This window comes from Callithrix jacchus, chromosome 13 (assembly GCF_049354715.1).
Source record: "Callithrix jacchus isolate 240 chromosome 13, calJac240_pri, whole genome shotgun sequence".
NCBI lineage: Eukaryota > Metazoa > Chordata > Mammalia > Primates > Cebidae > Callithrix > Callithrix jacchus.
The window spans coordinates 19,023,165-19,046,213 of NC_133514.1; the positions used below are offsets into that span (position 1 = coordinate 19,023,165).

Here is a 23,049-nt window from a genome sequence, read left to right on the forward strand (position 1 = left end):
ATAAAGTTTTATGAGGAACTATGGCAAAAAAAAAATTAGTTTTCAAGTATATACATGTAACATGTTAGACTAAACTATAGCCTATAGAAGTGCATTATCTTAGTGATTTATATATAAGTGACTTCCAATGAACACTAGATATATCTCATAGTTCAGTTTTAACACTGGTATAAAATTTCATTGTCACCTTAAAGTTTTGATTCACTTATCTATGAAGTTATTGCAGAAAACTCCTTTAAGTTAGCAAACATCCAATTAACAGGATAAAGCTAGATACAAACTATGATTTATTAACATTCATTCATTCAACAAATATTAACTGCGTGTCTACTATGTATCAGGCACTGTGCTAATATGAAGCACACTGGTCCTAATATGAAGAACACTGTTAATTCAAGAAGCACATACTGAAAGGTCTATTCACAAGTGTATCTTTTCTATTAGACTAGTAGCTCTTACAGAGAGCATAAATCTTATTCTTTATTTATTATCATAACCTTCCATAAAGTTGGCACTCAGGAAACTTTATTGATGAGTGAGAAAAAATGCATAACACAAAATATTCTGTGGTTTATGTGCACAAAATAATTGTTGACATTTTATATGTGCTTTATTAATAGTATTAGTGAATTAAAACTATTGTAAAGCTATTTTGTTATATACGTTAATCAGAAGATAATTTGGCATAATAATTTATCATTAAAAAGCTGTTTTATGAAATAAAATGACTAGCCAGGCACAGTGGTGCACCAGAGTGCAGAGTTTCCCAGACACTCAGGAAACTGAGGCAGGAGGATGGCTTGAATTCAGGAGTTGGAGGCTGAGGTACAAAACGATTACACCTGTGTACAGCCACTGCACTCCAGCCTAAGCAACATAGCAAGACCCCATCTCTGAAAAATAAAATAAAATAAAATGGCTAATTAGAAACTCAGTTAAGTTTTATATTCTTCTAATCTTTACCCTCTAAAACTTCCTCATGCTAGCAAATATACAAAGAAATAAACACTCAATGTGTCTTTCTAATATCCATACTTTTTATTTTTTGAGACAAAGTCTCGCTCTATCACCCAGGGTGGAGTACAGTGGCACAATCTCAGCTCACTGCAACTTCCGCCTCCTGGGTTCAAGCAATTCTCCTGACTCAGCCTCCCAAGTAGCTGGGATTACAGGTGCCCACCACCATACCCAGCAAATTTTTGTATTTTTAGTAGAGATGGCCAGGCTGGTCTCAAACTCCTGACCATGCTGGCCAGGCTGGTGTCAAACTCCTGACCTCAAGTGGTCCACCCACCTTGGCCTCCCAAAGTGCTGGGATTACAGGCATGAGCCACCTTGCTCGGCCCCACATCCATACATTTGACTTACGGTCTACTGAAACATACACGATGTGAATGGCAACAGGGAAGCTCTTCAATGATACAGTCGACAAGCATGATCTCCATCTATTCCTGGTACCTACTGATCTTGGGCATCTACCATGCAGCAGGAAAAATGGGCATTACCATTTTCTCAGTTTATACCTTTAACTTTTGTCTTCACATTTGACACTAAATGAATTTTGCACACTGGCAGTTAACACTTAACTTTTCTGATTCATGAATTTAGACTGCCTATCTAACTGAAAACTAAAAATCGATTTTGCTGCTTATTTTTCCTGCAGCTATAGAGCAACTGCTGCTCCTTTGCTTGGGCATCAGGTGAGAGGGCCAGCTTGCATTTAGGAGGGAGGCTGCATGACAATAAACCTTTCGCCACCAGAAACACACTTAGTACAGTGAGATTCCCACACAAGGAGGGCAGGCAGAACTATAGACAGCAAAGACAGAAAGCAGACTCAATTTCTCAGCTCACACTTATTCTTGGGCACATTACAAATTCCATTACCCACACTATTTCAAAAGTTTTTTCTATTTTACTTGCCAGCATGTAGATTTGAATCAATGAACATTAAGTATGAATGTGCTGTGGTTCCACTCGAGTCCTTGGTACTCAAGTTCTTGCATAAAGTTCAAAAGTAGTTTTATCTTTTACACATAAAAACTTCTATTTCATTCTAACCATGCTCCTACCTTTCCATTTTCAAAATATATAAAAGGAAAGTATAAGTTTTCATTGACTACAATTCATTTTCCCCCTTCAATGAACATTTATTAAGTGCTTTCTATGTGTCACAGTATCAGAAGTTATTCCTACAATGAGCTTAGTGCTTATTTAGCACTGGCAGTTAATCTAAGTGTTAATTGTAGCTCAGGAAGTTATGGTCTTATAATTAAGGTCAGTTAATATAAACCCCATTTAGAGTGAACAGCAATTTGTGTCATTTTTATACAGCCTGTACACTATCTTCAAAGAGGAAAAGTTAGTAAACATTTAACTATTAGTACAGTTGGGTTAATATTAATATATAGCCTATTTATCAGATTTTCTACTGGTTTAAGAAAAGAAATAACTTATATCAATGAAAACATTTCTACGACTTTAATTTTGAAAGTAACAAAGTTCATAAATTCTGCCAGAGTTCTAATTTTAATTTCTTCTACTGAAGAATGGAAATCTTCTTTTTTTAAAAAGACAATATAATAGTCCCAACATATCCAGTTTAATTTTTACCTCTATACTGAAATAGCCTCTGTCCACATAGTCACCCAGAAAGAGGTAGCGTGTGTTACTAGGTGATCCTCCAACTTCAAATAACTTCATTAGGTCAAAGAATTGTCCATGAATATCACCACACACTAGGAAAAAAAGTTATAAGGTGAGATGAGAAATTATATCTTAAAAGAAAAAAGGCATTACACTAAAAGGATCATAGTTTAACTTCTAATTTAAATCACTCTAGCTTTTGACAGGACTGCTGTATAACTGTATTCAATCTATTCGTACTAAATAGTTCTATTGGAAATATGAGGCAGTTAAAATTGTATTTCTTCAATTAGCAACAAATATCCTAACCAATCCTGACAGTCTCATAATTTCTAGAAAAATTATCATACCACTTTTTATCTGGTTATTTGTAACTATTTCTCAAAACTGCTTATGTAAATCTAAATTATAAACAGTATCATGCAAATACTTTTTATACCTGTGATTGGAGCATCTACTTCTATCATAGTCTTCTCTTGCCTCAGGATGGCAGCCCCATCATTGATTATTTTTAAGGCTACTTCCTCTTCCAGTCGGCCTTCCTTTACCAAATGGTTTTTCAAAACATCAGTTTTAGGTTTCCCATTCTCAAATACTTCCTTGAAAGTAAGCCGTTGGGTAGGAGGAAAGGGGACAGCTACAAAACAAATATATAATTATAATAATTTAGAATATTTAAATCTATAGAGAACAAACAGAACACACTTCCTTTACATGATAAATTAAAACTAATAAATCACCATGATTTCACATCCATAGCACCAGTACTATGTGGGAAAAAAATCCCAAGATACTAAATAAATAACCAATTCTAAGTATAAAAATGTCACAAAGGCATTTTAAAGATTTGTGTGTGCATAAAGTATAATTTTTGTTGTTGTCGTTTGATTTTTGTGTTTTTTGAGACTCACTCTGTTGCCTAGGCTGGAGTGCAGTGACATGATCTTGGCTCATTGCAACCTCCGCCTCCTCTGTTTAAGCAATTCTCCTGTTTCAGCCTCCCGAGTAGCTGGGAGTACAAGGTGCATGTCACGACACCTAGCTAATTTTTGTATTTTTAGTAGACACAGAGTTTCGTCATTTGGTCAGGCTGGTCTCAAACTCCTAACCTCAAGTAATCCACCCACTTGGCCTCCCAAAGTGTTGGAATCACAGGCATGAGCCACCATGCACAGCTCTATAATGTTTCATATATAAACATGAAAGACCTGAAGCTGATTCAGGGAACAAGTTATAAATGAGACAAGGCACCAGATGATAAAAAGATCTTTGTTCTTCTGTGGAAAATATGTTAAAAATGAAACTGTGGTTAAAGAAGGCGAAAGAGAAGTAATCACAATACTAAAATGGCATTTATTTCTTCCATACAACGACCTAATCAAACCTATGTTTTAGAAGTCTCGGCTGGGTGCAATGGCTCATGCTTATAATCCCAGCACTTTGGGAGACTGAGGCAAGTGGATCACCGAGTTCAAGACCAGCCTGGCCAACAAAGTGAAACCCTATCTCTACTAAAAATACAAAAATTAGTCATGCGTGGTGGTGCACACCTGTAATCCCAGCTACTCAGGAGGAGACTCACTTGAACCCTGGAGGTGGAGGCTGCAGTGAGATGAGATTGTGCCACTGCACTCTAGCCTAGGCAACAAGAGTGAAACTTCACCTCCAAAAAATAAAATAAAATAGAAGTCTCACTGTAGTTCCTGAAGAGGGGAATCATGTATATATGCTTTATTCTTAAAAGGCTTAGGCCAGGTATGGTGGCTCATGCCTATAATCCCAGTACTTTGGGAGGCTGAGGTGGGCAGATCACTTGAGGTCAGAAGTTCAAGACCAACCAACATGGGGAAACTCCATCTCTACTAAAGATACAAAAATTAGCCAGGTGTGGTGGCAGGCACCTGTAATCCCAGCTACTCGGGAGGTTGGGGCAGGAGAATCGCTTGAATACAGGAGACAGAGGTTGCAGTGAGCCAAGATCCCATGACTACACTCCAGCCTGGGCAACACAGCAAGACACAGTCTTAAAACAAAACAAAACAGAAAGCAGTAGCTTAATGTACTTTGTTACTGATAGTAATAAGAAAACTACTAACAGAATGGAGCTATATCTAAGAATAATTTGCTGTAGTAACAGAGCATAAAAGAATGGATAAGGGAAATCCAGTTATGTTTTCTAACCTGGAAATGCTAACCACTACCTTCAGTTTACATTGGGTACAAAGTTTATATAAATAATATCATGGAGAATTAGCCACTTCAATAGAAAAACACTTTGACATTTTTAAATTGGCTGCTGTTGGCTGGGCATGGTGGCTCCCACCTGTGATCCCAGCACTTTGGGAGGCCAAGGCAGGCAGATCAACTGACGTCGGGAGTTTGAGACCAGCCTGACCAACATGGAGAAACCCCGTCTCTATTTAAAAAAACAAAAAATTAGCCAGGCGTAAGGGTGGACAACTGTAATCCCAGCTACTCAGGAAGCTAAGGCAGGAAAATTGTCTGAACCTGAGAGGCAGACGTTGCAGTGAGCTGAAATCATGCCACTGCACTCCAGCCTAGATGACAGAGCAAGCCTCCATCTCAGGAAAAAAAAAAAAAATTAGCCGGGCATGGTGGCAAATGCCTGTAATCTCAGCTACTCGGGAGGCTGAGGCAGGAGAATCACTTGAATCCAGGAGGCAGAGGTTGTAGTAAGCTGAGATTGCGACATTCCACTGTAGCCCAGGCAACAAGAAAGAAACTCCACCTCAAAAAAAAAAAAAATGGCTGTTGTCTTGTTATGTGCCTAGTTTGTAACACGGTCTACTTTAGACCCCCTGGGATCTAAGAGCCACAAGTCTACAAACCATATATTTAAAAGGAGGTGCTCAATTGAATTTCTGATATATGTCCAATGGTTGCACTGCCAGCTTTATGGAACCAAGCTTAAGAACCAAGTTGAAATCTATGAGTATTTTTAAAAGACTTGATCTAGCCATACCATATTGTATCATTTCCAAGTAAAGAAAGTTCTGTTGTAAGTTTTGTCATGCTTTTAGCTACCACTTGACTCATTTTAACTACTTAAATTTCACAGAAAAAATGATAGAGCTACCTAACCAGTAAAATAACTAAATAAGGTTGTGTGTCACATAATGATATTCTGGTCAAAAATGGACCATAGTTAAATGGAGTTGAAAAACTCCAATCTCCTAGTGATGTTATAGCCACAATAACATCTCAGGAATTGACTGATAAGTTGGAACTGGAATAGGAATGCATAGCTGAAGAAGTAGCAAGAGAGAGAAGGCAGTTTGCTGGAGAAGAAAAAGAAGCCCTAAGAAAACTCACAGTGAAGGATCTGACAGAAGCTTCTGCAGACCTCAACAAGCTCCTTAAGAAGTATGAAAACATGAACCCCTAAACAGAAAGGTTTTCATTAATACACAGGACTGTTCACGCTGCATTAACTGCTTACGAACAAGTCTATAATAAAAAAAAATAGAAATAAACCAAACAAACACCATGGGCATATTTCTGAAAAGTGTGACATTGTCTCAAGAGCCTCAGGCAGGTCCTTCAGTAGGGCTTCCAGAAGAAGTATCCTAGAAGATGACAGTTCCATGCCTGCTACTGCCCCTCAAGGTGTTCCAGTGAAACAAGATACAGAGGGAGAAGCCAGGGATATTCATGATCCTGACCCTGTGTAGGCCTAGGTGCTCAGTGAGTTTGTGTGTGTGTGTGTGTGTGTGTGTGTGTGTGTGTGTGTATGTGTGTGTGTTCATTTTTACCAAAAATCTTACTTTTCTTTTTTAAGAGAGAGTTTTACCATGTTGGCCAGGCTGGTCTCGAACTCCTGACCTCAGGTGATCCACCCACCTCAGCCTCCCAAAGTGCTCGGATTACAGGCATGAGCCACCACACCTGGCCTCTTTTTTAAGTTAAAAAAATTTTTTAACTTTTTTAAATAGAAAAAGCCTATAAAGATAAAAAGAAAAATTATTTTCTATAGCTTATATAGCTAAGTGTTATTACAAAAAAGTCCAAAAGTTTTTAAAAATTGAAAAGTTTATAATGTAAAAACATTCTAGTAAGCTAAGGCTAATTTATTATTGAAGAAAGAAATTTGTTTTTGTTTTTGAGACAGGATCTTGCTCTATTGCCCAGGCAGGAGTACAGTGGTACTAACAGGGCTCACTGCAGCCTCAACCTCCTAGGTTCAAGTGATCCTCCCATCTCAGCCTCCCAAGTAACTGAGACTACAGGTGTGCACCACCATGCCTGGCTAATTTTTGTATTTTTTGTAGAGATGAGGTTTTACCATGCTACCAAGGCTGGTCTTGAACTCCTAGGCTCAAGTGATCTGCCCACCTCAGCCTCCCAAAGTGCTGGGATTACAGGTATGAGTCACCATGCACAGCCAAGAAATTTAAAAAAATAAATAAATTTAGTGTAGCCTAAGTGTTCAGTGTTTATAAAGTTTATAAAGTCTACAGTAGTATATATTAATGTCCTAGGCCCTCACATTCACTCATCACTCACCCCCAACTCACCCAGGGCAACTTCCAGTCCTGTAAGCCTCCACTTACGGTTAAGTGCCCTACACAGGGGCATCAGTTTTTATCTTTTATACTGTGTTTCTACTGTATCTTCCATATGTTTAGATACTCAAATACTTACCATTGTATTATAACTGCCTACAGTATTCAGTGCAGTAACCTGCTCTACAGGTTTGTGGCCTAGGAGCAATAGGCTATATTACATAGCCTAGGTGTGTAGTAGTTATACCATCTAGGTTTGGGTAAGGACACTCCATGGTGTTCTCACACTGACAAAATCATCTCATGACACATTTCTCAGATGCATGACTGTATTACCTTAAAATAGGGGACCATATATATCTATCACTGCAGACTGGGCGACAGAGTGAGACTCCTTCGCAAAAAAAAAAAAAAAAAAAAAAAAAAAAAAAAAAAAAAAAAAAAATTATCAAGGAGGAAAGAAATACTTGGGAATATTTGGAGCTGGGTGTAGATAAAAGTTAGCCTTTTTATAATTTGTGCTTTGAGCCATCTGTGCAATAAGCTCTTTCTTTTAGTCTTCCGAAACCAAGGTGACTTAAAGAGAAAGGTTTAAAGAAATTTGAAATCAGTTTAAATTTGAAAAATTGGGAGGTGAGATTCCCTAAATAAATGTTCATTAACACCACATATGAAACTAAACACAGCTATATGCTAAGCACTACTGCATGAATAAAGGTAAGGGCAGCAAAATGTATAACTAGAACAGCTTTCCAGTTTGAGCCATTACAAATACAGTTGCTATGAATATAATTCTACCCGTGCTTTGGTGGACATAAGCACTCTTCTCTTGGGTATATACCAGGAATGGGACTGAAAGTTTATGGTGTTGACATTGGTTTTACCCAACAGTTCACAAAGTGATACCATTTCACCCTCACATCAAGGTGTAAGGGTTCCAGTTACTTCATATCCTTGCCAACACTCGCTATTACTCATCTGTTAAATTTTATTCCATTACAGTGTCTACTGGTATCTCTTTGTTTTCTACTTTGCATTTCCCTGATGAGCAGTGATGATGAGCACCTTTCTACTTTATTACTGGCCATCTGAATATCTTCTATGGGGACATGGTTGTTCAATTCTTTTGCCCATTTAAAACATTTAATATCTTTTCTTACTGATCGGTGAAAGTTCTTTTATGTTCTGGGAACATGTCCTTTTATCAGATGTAAAGTCTTTTTTGTTGTTACTCATCTCTATGTAAACAATTCAATTAGGTTTATCATTATAATATAATTGACTATATACCAATTCTTTAAACTTTGTTTATGAATATAGAAAATGTAGACAACTTTTCTTTAGGAAAATAGTGTTTATGATAATTTATTTAAACAATTTCTTATTATTACATAGCTAGACTATTTCAAAAATTGTAAATTATACTGCAGGACCAGGCATGGCAGCTCACACCTGTAATCCCAGTGCTTTGGAAGGCTGAGGCAGGAGGATCACTTGAGCCCTGGAGTTCAAGACTCCAGTGAGCTATGACTGAGCCACTGCACTCCAGTCTGGGTGACAGAGTGAGACCCTGCCTCTAAAAAAAGAAAAAATAAATCATACTACAGAGAACATCCATATATATACATACACACACTTATATACACACACACATATATATGACCCATATCATATATACGGATCACATCTGATCCATATGGGTCATATATACATATATATATAAATGTCTTTGTCCAAATCTTTATTTCCCTATAAGTTTCTATAAATTCTATGTATTAATTATCTACTGCCATGTAACGAATTACCCCAAAACTTAGTGGTTTAAGACAATAAACATTTATTATCTATCACAGGTTCTGTGGACCATACATTCAGACAGGGCACAGCAGGGCTGGCTTGTCTCTGCTCCACAACTTCTGGGGCCTCAGCAGGACACTCGACAGCCTGGGGCTGGAATTACCTGAAAGCTCTCTCATTCTTATCATGGTTAATACTAGCTGCTGGCTGCAGTTTAGCTCCAGTTTTTGATGAGAATATCTACATGTGGCCTCTTCATATGACTGAATTCCAACAACAAGCATCAAAAGACAAAGAGAGAGCCAGGAAGAAGCAGTATCTTTTTTTCCCTCTTTTTAGTTGTGCATATTTAAGGAGTACCTGAGGAATTACGTTACATGTATATAATGCACAGTATCAAGCTGGGGTCTTCAGGACGTTCATCACCAGGTATAATACATTTTTTTAAGTATAGTCATCCTGCTCTGCTATCCAACATTGCATTTACTCCTATCTTTATGTATGTTTGTACCCTTTAACTTACTTCTCTTCATCCTCCCTCAACCCCCACTCACCCTTCCCAGTCTCTATTACCTATTTTTCCACTCTCTACCTCCATGTGTTCAAATTTTTAGCTCCCACATAAAAGTGAGAATTTATGATAGTTTTCTTTTTGTGCCTAGCTTATTTAACTTAAGATAATGACAGCCAGTTCCAACCACGTTGCTGCAAGTGATATGATTTTGTGTTTTTTTATGGCTGAACAATATTCCATTGTATATATATACTGTATTTCTTTATCCATTCATCCACTAATAGATATTCAACGCTGATTCTATATCTTTGCTGTTGTGAATAGTACTGCAACAAATATGTTGATTTATTTTCCTTTGGGTAGATACTCAGTAGTGGGACTGCTAGATCAGCTGTATCCTATTTATATCATATCATAGCCTCAGAAATCACATCACATAATTTCTACCATATTCAATTGGTTGGAACAGTCACAAGCCTGCCCAGGTTCAAGGAGAGTGGAAATAGATTCCACCTGTCGGTGGAGAGTGAAAACATTTTGTGCGAGCACGTGAGACTAAAAATACTGCTATGGCTGTTTCTTGAAAATAGATTCTGTCATACTTTCTCTATTTAAAAGGAAAAATGGCCTGGTCACCAATGCCTCCAACAGTACCTTTAAAGCAGAGTACATTTTAAATGGACCACTCTATATTTTCCAAGTTATTACCAAATGAGAATATCCATTCAATTATTACAGGCAAAACATTACAGAAGATATATTCCCAAATGCTCCAAAATAATTTGAGATGCCTATTATAAGTTACATAAATATTTTCTCTGATTTGCCAGCTGTTAAAAAAAATTCATGGAAAACAAAAATGAGGAAAACTCTTTCCTAAATGAATGAAAGGGGTAAAAATAAACCATTGACGAAAAGCAGGCATTTTTTTAAATGCTTGATTCAAAATATTATATCAAGCTTCCAATTTAGAATGACTAGCAACTTCTGGCTGGGCATAGTGACTCACACTTGTAATTCTAGCACTTTGGGAGGCTGAGGTGGGCAGATCACCTGAAGTCAGGAGTTCAAGACCAACCTAGCCAACATAGTGAAACCCCATCTCTACTAAAGATACAAAAATTAGTCAGGCGTGGTGGTGGGTGCCTGTAATCCCAGCTACTCGGGAAGCTGAGACAGGAGAATCACTTGAACCTGGGAGGCAGAGATTGTAGTAAGCCGAGATCACACACTCTAGCCTGGCCAACACAGCAAGAGACTACCTCAAAAAAAAAAAAAAAAAATTAACTAGCAACTTCTGATTCAACATTTCTTAATAGCTTCAATGATTTGAATGTTTGTGTCCACCAAAAATTCATAGATTAAAACCTAATCCCCAATGTGGTGGTATTAACAAGTGAAGCATCTGGGAAATGATTAGGTCATAAGGACTCGGCCCTCATGAATGGGATTTGTGCCTTTAAAAAAGAGGTCCAAAGGAGCTTGTTTGTCTCTTCTGCCACATGAGGACACACAGAAGGTGCCACCTATAAGGAACAGGCCCTCACCAGACATAGAATCTGCTGGAGACTCAACTCTTGGACTTCCCAGCCTCTAGAACTGTAAGAAATAAATTTCTGTTGTTCACAAATTACCGAGTCTATGGCATTTTTTTTTTCAGCAACATTAGGGAGAATTTTTTTTTTCAGGCATTTTGTTGTAACTTCTTGAACAGACTAAGTGGACATCTAACTAAAATACACATAAAAATAAGACGTAGAACAAAATGAAAACTCTCTCCATAAAAACGATGATCAACAAGTATCCTTAATTCATTCAAATAATTTTATTGAATTGCTACTATGTGTTAGGTACTTATATGCGCTAGTAAAAAAGTTTTGATGACAAATATCTCAATGCATAAGTACATACATAGATACCTTAAAATACCATAAAATATTTTCTCCTAGGTAAATACAATTTACTTACATCATAATTTATTAATATTTAGTCACTCTTCAATTTTTAGAAATCTGTTATTGTTAAGTATTTTCCTCTTATAATATCTGTAGCACATGTCATTTTCCAAAAATGGCTGCAATCAGCCAAGTATGGTGACTTACTCCAGTAATCCCAGCAATTTGGGAAGCCAAGTTGGGGGGACTGCTTAAAGCCAAGAGTTCGAGACTGGCCTTGGCAGCATGGTGAGACCCCAACTCTACAAAAAATTTTTTTAAATTAGCCAGGTGTGGTGGCATCTGCCTGTAGTCCCAGCTACTCATGAGGCTGAGAGAGAAGAATCTTTTGAGCCTAGTAAGTTGAGGCTGCAGTCAACTATAATCGTCAGCCTGGACAACAGAGTGAGACTCCATCTCAAAAAGTAAAAACAGGCTGGGCACAGTGGCTCACACCTGTAATCCCAGCACTTTGGGAGGCCAAGGCAGGCGAATCACAAGGTCAGGAGATCAAGACCATCCTGACCAACAGGGTGAAACCCCATCTCTACTAAAATACAAAAAAAATAGCTGGGCATGGTGGTATATGCCTGTAGCCACAGCTGCTCAGGAGACTAAGGCAGGGGAATCACCTGAACCTGGAGGGAGGGGGATGCCATGAGCCAACATCGTGCCACTGCACTACAGCCTGGGCGACAGAGCAAGATTCCGTTTCAAAAAAGAAAAAAGCAAAAACAAAACAATAAAATAACTGCAATAATATTTCTCATCCTACATACTCTTCTGTAATCTCTCTGTCTTGGTCTGCTTTGTGTGGCTATGACAAAATATCATAGACTGGATAATTTATAATAAATATAAATTTATTCATTCATAGTTCTGGGGGTTAGGAAGTTCAAGACTGAGGGGCCAGGCATCTGGCATGGGCCTTCTTGCTACATCATCCTGTAGCAGAAGGGAAAAGAGGGGACAAGAGAGAGCAAGACAGCCTCAAGACCTTTTATAATCAACATTAATGCATTCATGAGAGGTGGCCTTCATGACCTAAACTCCTCCCATTAGGCCCCACCTCCCGTTGCGTTGGGATAACTTTTCCAACACATACTTTTTTGATTTTATTTTTAAATTTAGATTTAAGGGATATATGTGTAGGTTTTTTACATAAATATACTACATAATAGTAAGGTTTTGGCTTCTACTATACCCATCACCCAAACAGCCAACATATTGCTTTCTGGGGGTCATATTTAAAGCATAGCAGTGACCTGACCCTCTGCTATCAAGTGAGACCCTGTCTCTTAAAACATAAACAAATAATAGGAAACTGTTAAGATGTTTTTCACATCTACAACATCTTTGGGTTTATACTGAATTGCCATTAGGTAAAACAAAGCTTTAGTCCTTTATCTTATTAAAAATTTTTTAAAGGATTATAAAAATTATTAGCTTTGTTTGGCATACTCCGAATTTTAATTAACTCAAAACTATTGTGAGAACTCTGCTTTATTAAATTTGGGTTAAAAGGAAAAAAAAAACCTCACAAATCATAAGGAAAGTTAAGCCTTCCTAATTTAACCATGTATAATAAAATGTGTTAAAAATAAATATACTTCAACATTTAAGTATCTTTCAGTTTAAAGAAAATATACATTCAGGCTGGGCATGGTGGCTCACGCCTGTAATCCCAGCACTTTGGGAGGCCAAGGCAGGTGGATCACCTGAGGTCGGGAGTTCGAGACCAACCTGACCAAGATGGAGAAACCCCATCTCTACTAAAAATACAAAATTAGCCAGACGTGGTGGGGCATGCCTGTAATTCTAGCTACCTGGGAGGCTGAGGCAAGAGAATTTCTTGAACCCAGGAGGCAGAGGTTGCAGTGAGCTGAGATTGTGCCACTGCACTCCAGCCTGGGCAACAAAAGCAAGACTCTGTCCCCCGACCCCCAAAAAAAAGGAAATGAAAAGAAAATATACACTCAAGTACAAAGACTGACAGAATAGCGATCTAAAAGAGGGCTTTATTTCTAGGTTTCACTAAACTTGGATTGGCGAAACGCATAATACACTTTATAAGATAAATAAAAGAAAGATCTAGAGATTGTCAATGTCCTCCCTGTATGAGCTATTCTTACTTCCAGGATAATCAGTGACTAAATACTCATAAAACTGACTATGTATTTTCTGTAATAAAAGATTCCACTCCCTTCCATTCTGATAATGCTGGTTAACATAATAAATTAACTAAAACCCATAGTCCCATGATCCACGGTGGTTTCTGCTTCTTCCTTACATTCATCTAAAGTTCCTGGCTATAAGATAAAGATAGGAATTGAGCCTTGTGGAAGACTTATCAAAAGAACTTTTGTAAATGTTTGTATCATGCACCCAATACTGACACTACAGAGAATAAAGTAATGATACTGCCAACATCACTGCCATGGACAAACGGGGGCTGAGTCAGCATTTCCAGAACTGCTATGGTCCAGAAGCAGAAGATAATGTGAATAGACTATTTATGTCCAAGATAATCAGAACACAACCTCCCAGATGCCAGAAGCCACTGATTACCACAGACTTGCATAATTCTGTCCTTTATTTTCTTGACATTTTCTTCTCTCTCTACTGTTGTAAGATTTTAGGCTGTCAATAGACACCTTTTCCTTAGTATTATCAAGACCCTTATCCTCACCAAAATATAAACCAAATATAGGACAGTTGCAAAGGTGAATGACCCATATCCAAATTAATGGAAAAAAATACTTGGTTACCCAAAAGAAAATCCAAATAGATTATGGGCTATATGGGACATTATTTCAAACTTTAATAATAATTGTCTGAGTTTCAGTGTGTTGCAGATGCTTAAATGCTGCTGTGCAGCCACTGTCACACCAGCTGATTCATCTAAGAAAAAGAACAAAATGGCCCGGTGCCTGCAGAGGCCAAAATGTCTACCATCAAAGCTTGATAAACATTCACAACCCATCAAACAACAGTTTGAAATCTTGATTGATCACCTCCACTAAATGGTAAAGATGCCAGTTTAGCTGAAGAATGATCAGAAACAGAGATTAAAAATGGAAACAAAACTGAAACTACACTACAAATTGCTTGTAGATGCTCAGAAAAGCACTAGTGCTTGCAAAACAGATCGACTGACCAAACCAAACCACAATGTACTGTGCATCAACGTTCATCTAAGCACAAACCTTTTTTTTTTTTTTTTTTTTTTCCTTTTTAAGATACAGGGTCTCTGTCACCCAGGCTGGGATGCAGTGGCATCATCACAGCTCATTGCGGCCTCTAACTCTTGGGCTCAAGTGATCCTCCCACTTCAGCCCCTCAAGTAGCTAAGATTACAGGTGTGTGCCATCACGCCTGGCTAATTTTGTATTTTTGTAGAGATGGGTTTTCTCCATGTTGGTCAAGCTGGTCTCAAATTTTATTTTTTTTTTTTTCAAAAGACCGAGGTCTCACTATATTGACCAGGCTAGTTTCAAATTCCTGGTCTCAAAGGATCCTTGCATCCTAGCCTCCCAATTTGCTGGGATTACAGGTTTGAGCCACTGTGCCCATCCTCAAACCTTTACTAATACCAGCTCACCCAGACCCTATGTTCTAGTACCACAAAGTGATCTAACAGTAAATCCTCAGTGACATATGTGTGCTAGAGTCAAAACTACTGATTGTTACAGGAACTCACTCAAATTATATATTCTAGCCAATCCCTGCCCAGACTACTAATTTTATCCTAACATCACTCTGTGACAAACAGCTCCTAAAACCCCCTATATGTCCTCTTTTCTAACTCCATCCTTTTGAGAGGCCCCACAGCTCTTCTGATGTATGTTACTCCTTGCAGCAAGCTAAATCAGTGTAACTTATTTCTGACCACAGATGTTTTCTTGGTGGTCTTTGGTAGTGGGATTTAACAGTCCCAAGGCAGGGAACTGGTGGCTGACAATCAGGGATAGGAAGACTTTTTGCCATATACCTTTGAAAATATTATGCCATGTTATTGTATTATTTACTCAAAAACAAATAGCATTAGGCTTAGAGATGTATATACTACTATCATAAATTAATCAACCACCAGTAATATTACCAACATCCAATATTGCTGGAACTCACCCAGGAATCAGAGTATTTTGGATATCAGCAGACAGGAAAATTCACCACCTGTTGCTACAATTCTAGAAAACCAGCCAGCAGTTAGGGGTGGTAATTAACTTCATATCTAATGTAAACAAACTTTTATTATACTATTTACTAAAAATCAAGTTTAAAAACCCCTTATCATTAAAAACAAACTTAATATGTGGAACTATGTTTGCTAAATATGGCTCATAAAGTGCTGTAAATAAAGTAAAGATTTTCTTTTTTATGTTTAGAGACAGGGTCTCTCACTGTCACTAAGACTGGATGGAGTGCAGTGGCTTGATCATGCCTCACTATAGTCTTGAACTCTTCAAACAATTCTCCCACCTCAGCCTCCAGAGTAGCTGGGACAGACATACACCATGAAACCTGACTAATTTTTAAATTTTTTGTAGAGACAAGATGTCACCATGTTGCCTAGGCTGGTCTCAAATTCCTGGCCTCAAGCAATTCTCCCATCTCAGCTTCCCAAAGTGCCAGATTTACAGATATGAGCCATTGCACCTGGACTAAAACAAAGGTTTCCAAGCTATTTTTTAAAGTTTTGAAAGTTTCAGGCTGGGAGTGGTGGCTCATACCTGTAATCCCAATGCTTTGATGGGACAAGGTGGGAAGATCCCTTGAGGCCAGAAGTTTGAGACTGGTCTGGGCAATATAGCAAGACTCTACTTCAAAACACACACTGACACGCAAAAAACTGTTTGAAATTTTCAAGCACAGAATTTACAAAAATAGGATAGCAAAGTATTATCTATGTAGTATCAAGTATTGGTTGTAAACATTCTGCTACTCTTTCAAACTACCCTTTATTTAAAGATTTTTCTACATCTTTAATCAAAGAATCAAATATACTACATACTTGAGGCAAAATAATTTCTTAAAATATAAAGAGCACAAAAGAAAAAACAATAAGCATCACAAAAACAAATCTCTTAGAATCTCACCAGCCAAAGACAACTACTGTTAAGATATCAATGTATATCTTAATATTTTAAATATGTCAACACATTATTTTATAATCGGTTATACTATAGAGACAATCTTCTAATGTTTTCTTAATTTAGTAGTAAGCTCCATTAATGTAGTTTAGATATTTTCTCCCATTCTCTGGCTTGCCTTTCCATTTTCTTAATCAAACATCTTTAAAAGAACAAAAGATTTTAATTTTTTTAAAGTCCAATTATCAGTGTTTATGGTTCATGCCTTCTATGACCTAGCTAAGAAAACTGTCACCAAGATTTCTCATATGTTTTCTTTTAGCAATTTGTAAAAAACTTTACCTCCCTCAAGACCATACCTCCTAATACCATCACACTGGGGATTAGGATTTCAACATACAAATTCTGTAGCATTAAATAATCTTTTGTACTTCTTAATACATATAACAAAGTACTATGACATGAACTAGAATGAAAATAATCTGAGAGGTCACTAAAGTTTAAGTCCAACCAACAATGTAGGTATAACATGTGACAAATAATATTCACATGCAAGATACTCTCTCATTAAAACGAAAGGATTTTACAATTCTAAATAAACTACCTAGAAATGTATCTCTTTAAACATGCATGCACAACAAAGTGATAATGATGAAGTGTTATTAGTGGAAACCATGAATCCACTCTAATCTTACACATACACATAAAATCACTCAAAAACTTCAGGACTTCAAATATTATAACAAATTATAACACATATTTCACAGATGGATTGCACTAAGGAAAAGTAAGAATTTGCAGCTCTGTATTAAAAAAGAAAAGAGATTAAAAAATAATGAATCACTAAAGTGGGCTGGGCACAGTGGCATGCACCTGTAATTCCAGCTACTTGGGAGGTCAAGGCGGCGGAAAGATCACTTGAGCCCAGAAGTTCCAGGCTGCAGTGAGCTATGACTGTGCCACTGTACTCCAGCCTGGGCAACAGTGCTAAACTGTCTCAGGAAACAAAGAAAATCACAAATATATCTTTCTGGTGTCAACTTCAATATGTGAAACATATAATGCCATACACCGCTAACTCTTCATAACAATGAAACATTTTATTCATATAATTCTACTTATGGTTGCTGACTTCCTTAATTTTATTTTAAAGCAGCAAACTTTGAAGAAATTCACTGACTACAATTAACACTCTTTTCCCAATAATAAGAGCTAGGAAAGACTGTGTGTAAAATCATCAACTCCTCCAGTTTTTCCAACACCAGTTTCAGAGATTTACAATTCAAATCTAATTATCCAGTGTCATCCTTTCAAACACTGAAAGAGTACATTACCAACTGAAAAACAAAACATTCAGTAACTGAATATATCTAAGTTTCTGTAGGTAGCCTCCCTAAAATCCTAAATAATAGTAAGGGGTGGAGGTGAGGGTGGGGATGTGTGTGTGTGTGTGTGTGTGTGTGTGTGTGTGTATGTTTTTTGAGACAGAGTCTCACTCTGTCACTCAAGCTGGAATGCAGTGGCACGATCTCAGCTCACTGCAACCTCTGCCTCCTGGGTTCAAGTGATTCTCCTGTCTCAGCCTCCTGAGTAGCTGGGATTACAGGTGGGTACCATTGCAGGTGTGTACCATTACTACCATGCCTGACTAATTCTTGTATTTTCAGTAGAGATGGGGTTTTGCCATGTTGGTCAGGCTGGTCTTGAACTCCTGACCTCAGATGCTTCACCTGCCTCAGCCTCCCAAAGTGCTGGGATTACAGGTGTGAGCCACCATGCCCGGCTGATATTTGTTAATAGTGAAGTTCTAAAATCTGTATCAAAAAGCTAGAAGGATTTTGTAAGTTCAAAAGTGCTAGGGAAAAATACTGGGGCAGTAATTATATTCTAGTTAAATAATTAAATGTTTACCTGGTACCTACTACATGGTCACATTGTATGGGTAATGTGTGGAATATACAAATTAAATACATTTATTCCACCTTGAAGAATTGTATGCTCTAGTTGAGTAGAATTGACATAAAACAAGATATAAACACAGAAAAGTTAACCAGTACATTGTATGGTTCAGACTGTAAGTATGGAAGATTACAAAGGGAGAAACCAACAATGGCTACAGAAATCAAGTAAGGGTATGAGACTTGGGCCGGGCATCATGGCTCATGCCTTTAATCCCAGAACTTTGGGAGGCCAAGCGAGTAGATCACTTGAGGCCTGGAGTTCAAGAGCAGCCTGGCCAACACAGTGAAACCCCATCTCTACTAAAAACACAAAAATTAGTCAGGTGTGGTGGTGCATGCCTGTAGTCCCAGCTACTCCAGAGGCTAAGGCAGGAGAATTGCTTGAATCCAGGAGGTGGAAGTTGTAGTGAGCTGAGATTGCACTACTTACACTCCAGCCTGGGCAAAAAAATTCTTTTAACAAAACAGAAAGTTGAGACCTGGGCTGGGTCTCTCAGAAGTTTCAAAGCCATTTCCACACTTCTAGGTATTTGTTATAGCAGCACTCCATTCTTGGTACCAAAATAAGTAGAAGGTATACTAAAATAAAGGACGAAATTTCACATATATATGTAATATACTGTATATTTCTAATAAAATATTTCAATATTACAAAATTTATACCCACATGCCTTCATGTAGATGTAAAATATTAAGTTTTCTGTATCTGTTTCAAATTTTTTTTAGAAACTAAAATGTTACAGATGTTGTTGAAGACACCTTCTATTCCTCTTCCTTCCTCTCCAGGGGTAACTGGTACCTTTAAGTAGTTATGTATCCTTTCTATGTGGATGTAATTTTGTTACTAATGCATCTATGCACAGTAGAGTATATTTAGAACTTTTTTATATAAATGGTTATCATCCTGTGCATCTTTTTTTAACTGGCATTTTTATGCTCAAAAAGATTTATCGGGAATGAGGCCAAGGTAACCATTTTTTTCTACATGGGATTTTAAATTCTGCAGGTGATTCTGGTTGGTAATGAGAGATGAGAATCATTCTTAGTCAGGCACATTGGCTCACACCTGTAATCCCTGGAATTTGGGAGGCATAGGGGAGTGGATCCTCTGAAGTAAGGAGTTCAAGACCAGCCTGGCCAACATGGTGAAACGTCATCTCTACAAAAATAGAAAAATTAGCCAGGTGTGGTAGCATACGCCTGTAGTCTCAACTACCAAAGAGGCTGAGGCAGAATTGCTTTGAACCCAGCCTGGGCAGCCTGGGTGACAGAGCAAGACTCCGCCAAAAAAAAAAAAAAAAAAAACGGAAAGGGGAAGGGAAAGGGGAAAGAAAATCAGAGCTGAGAATCATTCTAGGCCTGTGCATCCAAGAAGTCTTTCAGTGCTCCCAAATCTAGCTTTTTACCATGTGTCAGTTGCTATCAGATTACCCATAATTCATTAAAAATTATTTTACAATACTTCCAACTCAGAAGCAAAAACCTTAATCAAACCAGGTTTGCACATGATTAAAAATAACAGCCAAACTATAAAACCGAATTTCTGGTGGAGAAAGGGGATTGGTGTAGCTACACAGGGGAAGTAACTACACCCTGTGGTTAAAGTACTGTCGAGCACCCTTATTGTGCTGGTACTTATACTACCCATATGTGAAATTGCATAAAGGTAAACATACACAGACAGGAATGCATGTATAACTGGTGAAATCTGAACAAGCTCTGTGGATTGTACCAATGTCAATTTTCTGGTTTTGGTATAGTACTGTGGTGGCATGGGATACTGATGCTGGCAAAGAGAGGCAAGGGGCTTCGGGGAGAGGTGTATGGGACTGCCCTGTCCATTTCTTTATTTACAACATCCTGTGAATCTATAATTATCAAAATAAAAATTAAATAAATTTTGACAATCTAAGTTCCTAAAGTACACTCAAGAAATTCTGCAGCCTTTTCAAGGTCAGATTCTGTATGCTACTACAATAAACATCGACTACATAGACAATATGCATTTTCAGGTAAACACAAGTAAAATCTGATGTAGATCTGCACAAATGAGAACAGCCACATTGGTGATGACCTGCAGTAAGAAATGTAAATTTTAACAGTTATTGGCCTATAAGCTATTATTTTTAGATTATTGTATAGTCTTATCCTCATGGGACACTAGGATTTACCTCTGTTCACTACAAATAACCCTACTTTCATTCCTATTTTAAGCCAGCAGGCCTGCCCCACTTTTTCAGATTCATTTCCTAATCTACTCACCTGCCTTGCCCATCATGAACAAGTAAAATACTGCTAAATAATTTATATTAAATGTTATTACCAAAAATCATACATGCCTTTTCAACTGTTCCTTACCAGAACAAGTGATTTTATTTCAATGATCTGGTCAGGTTCTTTGAGATTATTCCTTCTCGTCTTTGATAGTCATAGAACTCACTTTCAAAGTATTAGCTAAGAACTGGCCCTCCTAGAACCAACTAAGTAGTAACCGCTACCAGTGACTGTCAACAGAAACAGTAACTTCTATAGCGGCATATGTTTTCTGTAAAGCAGTTCAAAATAGTTGAAAATAACCAACTTGCTCCCATGGAGAAACCCACCAACTATCTTTATTACTCCAGCCATTCATCTTAAACTTCCAGAAAGCCTTGGGTCACAAGAAAAAAACATACCTAGGCACATACATGGAAAAAAAACACAGATGAAGCCTTACTTCTTCAGGCCACTAATCACAGTCTGTTTAAATATTAAAGGATTATCAATTTATAGATCAAGAAAACAAACATTTCACACCACGTATTGTCTACAATTTAGTCACCTGCGCCTTTTGCAGAGGGATTAGTCATAGGTCACTACATAGTTGTAAAGTTCTGTGACATTTTTGAGAGGCCGTTATATGCTACACTGTCTGTGTGAGTACTTTGCAAGCAGAAGTTAACCTTCTAAGCATAACCAGAAATGTGCTGCATGGATTAGGAACTCATCAAATATTTATGAATACATCATTTCCAAAATTCTATCCATACTACAGAAAGGGAAAATTTCACCATTTTTCTTAAGCATTTTAGGTTTAAATCCTTTCAACATTAAGAGACTAAAATTGGAAAACAGTCACGTACCACATACAGTATTTCAGTCAACAACAGATCATATATATGACAGAGATCCCATAAGATTATAACGGAGCTGAAAAATTTCTATCACCTACTGATGTTTTCGCCTGTCTTAACATCACGGCGTAAGGCACTACTGCTCATATCTGTGGTACCTCAGGTGTAAACAAACCTACTGCACTGCCAGTCAAATAATAACAAATATGCTACTGGCTTATACATTTACTATACCACCCTTTTTTAAAAAAAAATATACCACTCTTCTTATCTTTAGAGTATTCTCCTACTACTTATTAAAAGAAAAAAGGCCAGGTGTGGTGGCTCACGCCTATAGTGCCAGCACTCTGGGAGGCCAAGGTGGGTAGAGGTCAGGAGTTAGAGACCAGCCTGGCCAACATGATGAAACCCCATCTCTACTAAAAACACAAAAATTAGCTAAGTGTGGTGGCAGGCGCCTGTAATCCCAGCTAATCGGGAGGCTGAGGCAGGAGAGTTGCTTGAGCCCGGGAGACAGAGGTTGCAGTGAGCAGAAATTGCGCGACTGCACTCCAGCTTGGGCAAAAGAGCAAGACTCCATCTCAAATTCTTTTAAAAAAAAGGTAACTGTAAAACAGCCCCAGACCGGTCCTTCAGGAGGTATTTCACGAGAAGGCATTTTGTCATAGAAGATGACAGCTCCATGCCTGTTAATTCCCCTGAAGACCTTCTAGTGGGCGAGGAGGTGGAAGTAGAAGACAGTGACACTAAAGATCCTGACTGTGGAGGCCTCGGCTAGTGTGCGTGTGTGTGTGTGTGTGTGTGTGTGTGTCTTCATTTTTAACAAAAAAGTTTTTAAAATAAGAAATGTTTGAAACAGTAAAAGGTTATAAGGACATGAAAGAAAATATGTACAGCTATATAATGTGTTTGTGTTTTAAACTAAGTATGATTATAAAAGAATTAAAAACTTTTAAAGTTTTTAAGTTTATAAAGTAAAAAAGTTACAGTAAGCTAACGCCAATTTATTACTGAAGAAAGATATTTCACAAATTTAGCATAGCCTAAGTGTGAGTGTTTACAAAGCCTGCAGTGTTGTACAGTAATGTCCTCGGCCTTCACATTCACTCACCATATACTCCCTTACTCAGCCAGAGCCACTTCCAGTCCTGCAAGCCCCGTTCATGTTAACTGCCCTCTATAGGTGGACCATTTTTTATCTTTTATACTGCATTTTTACTGTACCTTTTCTAGGTTTAGATATGTCTAGATACCCAAAGACTTACCATTGTATTACAATTGCCTACAGTGTTCAGTACAGTAACATGTGTACACGTTTGTAGCTTAGGAGCAACAGGCTCTACCATACAGCCTAGGTGTGTAGCAGGCGCTAACATCTAGGTTTGTATAAGTATGGTTAACTTGAACAACATGGGTTTGAACTGCACTGGTTCACCTATATGCAGTTTTTTTCAACCAAACACAGGAT

The 23,049-nt window shown here is 37.7% G+C and overlaps 1 protein-coding gene across 16 annotated transcripts in view; it reads right to left on the bottom strand.

The window, feature by feature from the left end:
- The window catches only part of PPP3CC (protein phosphatase 3 catalytic subunit gamma), a 99,063-nt gene that overhangs the window by 63,534 nt on the left and 12,480 nt on the right, over nt 1-23,049 (bottom strand). For 10 of the 16 annotated variants that reach the window (XR_013525512.1, XR_013525511.1, XM_078347256.1 and 7 more), the window contains exons 2-3: nt 3,086-3,283; nt 2,614-2,738 (exon numbers count right to left, since the gene is read on the bottom strand). Coding sequence is in view for 12 of the 16 variants with exons in the window: in XM_078347254.1 (XP_078203380.1) it covers nt 2,614-2,738; nt 3,086-3,283 (323 nt within the window). In the remaining 4 variants the exon portion in view is untranslated. Of the gene's footprint in view, nt 1-2,613; nt 2,739-3,085; nt 3,284-4,969; nt 5,063-5,154; nt 5,301-23,049 lie in introns of those variants that run through there. The other 6 variants (XR_013525510.1, XR_008475893.2, XM_078347252.1 and 3 more) reach the window with 4 other exon arrangements.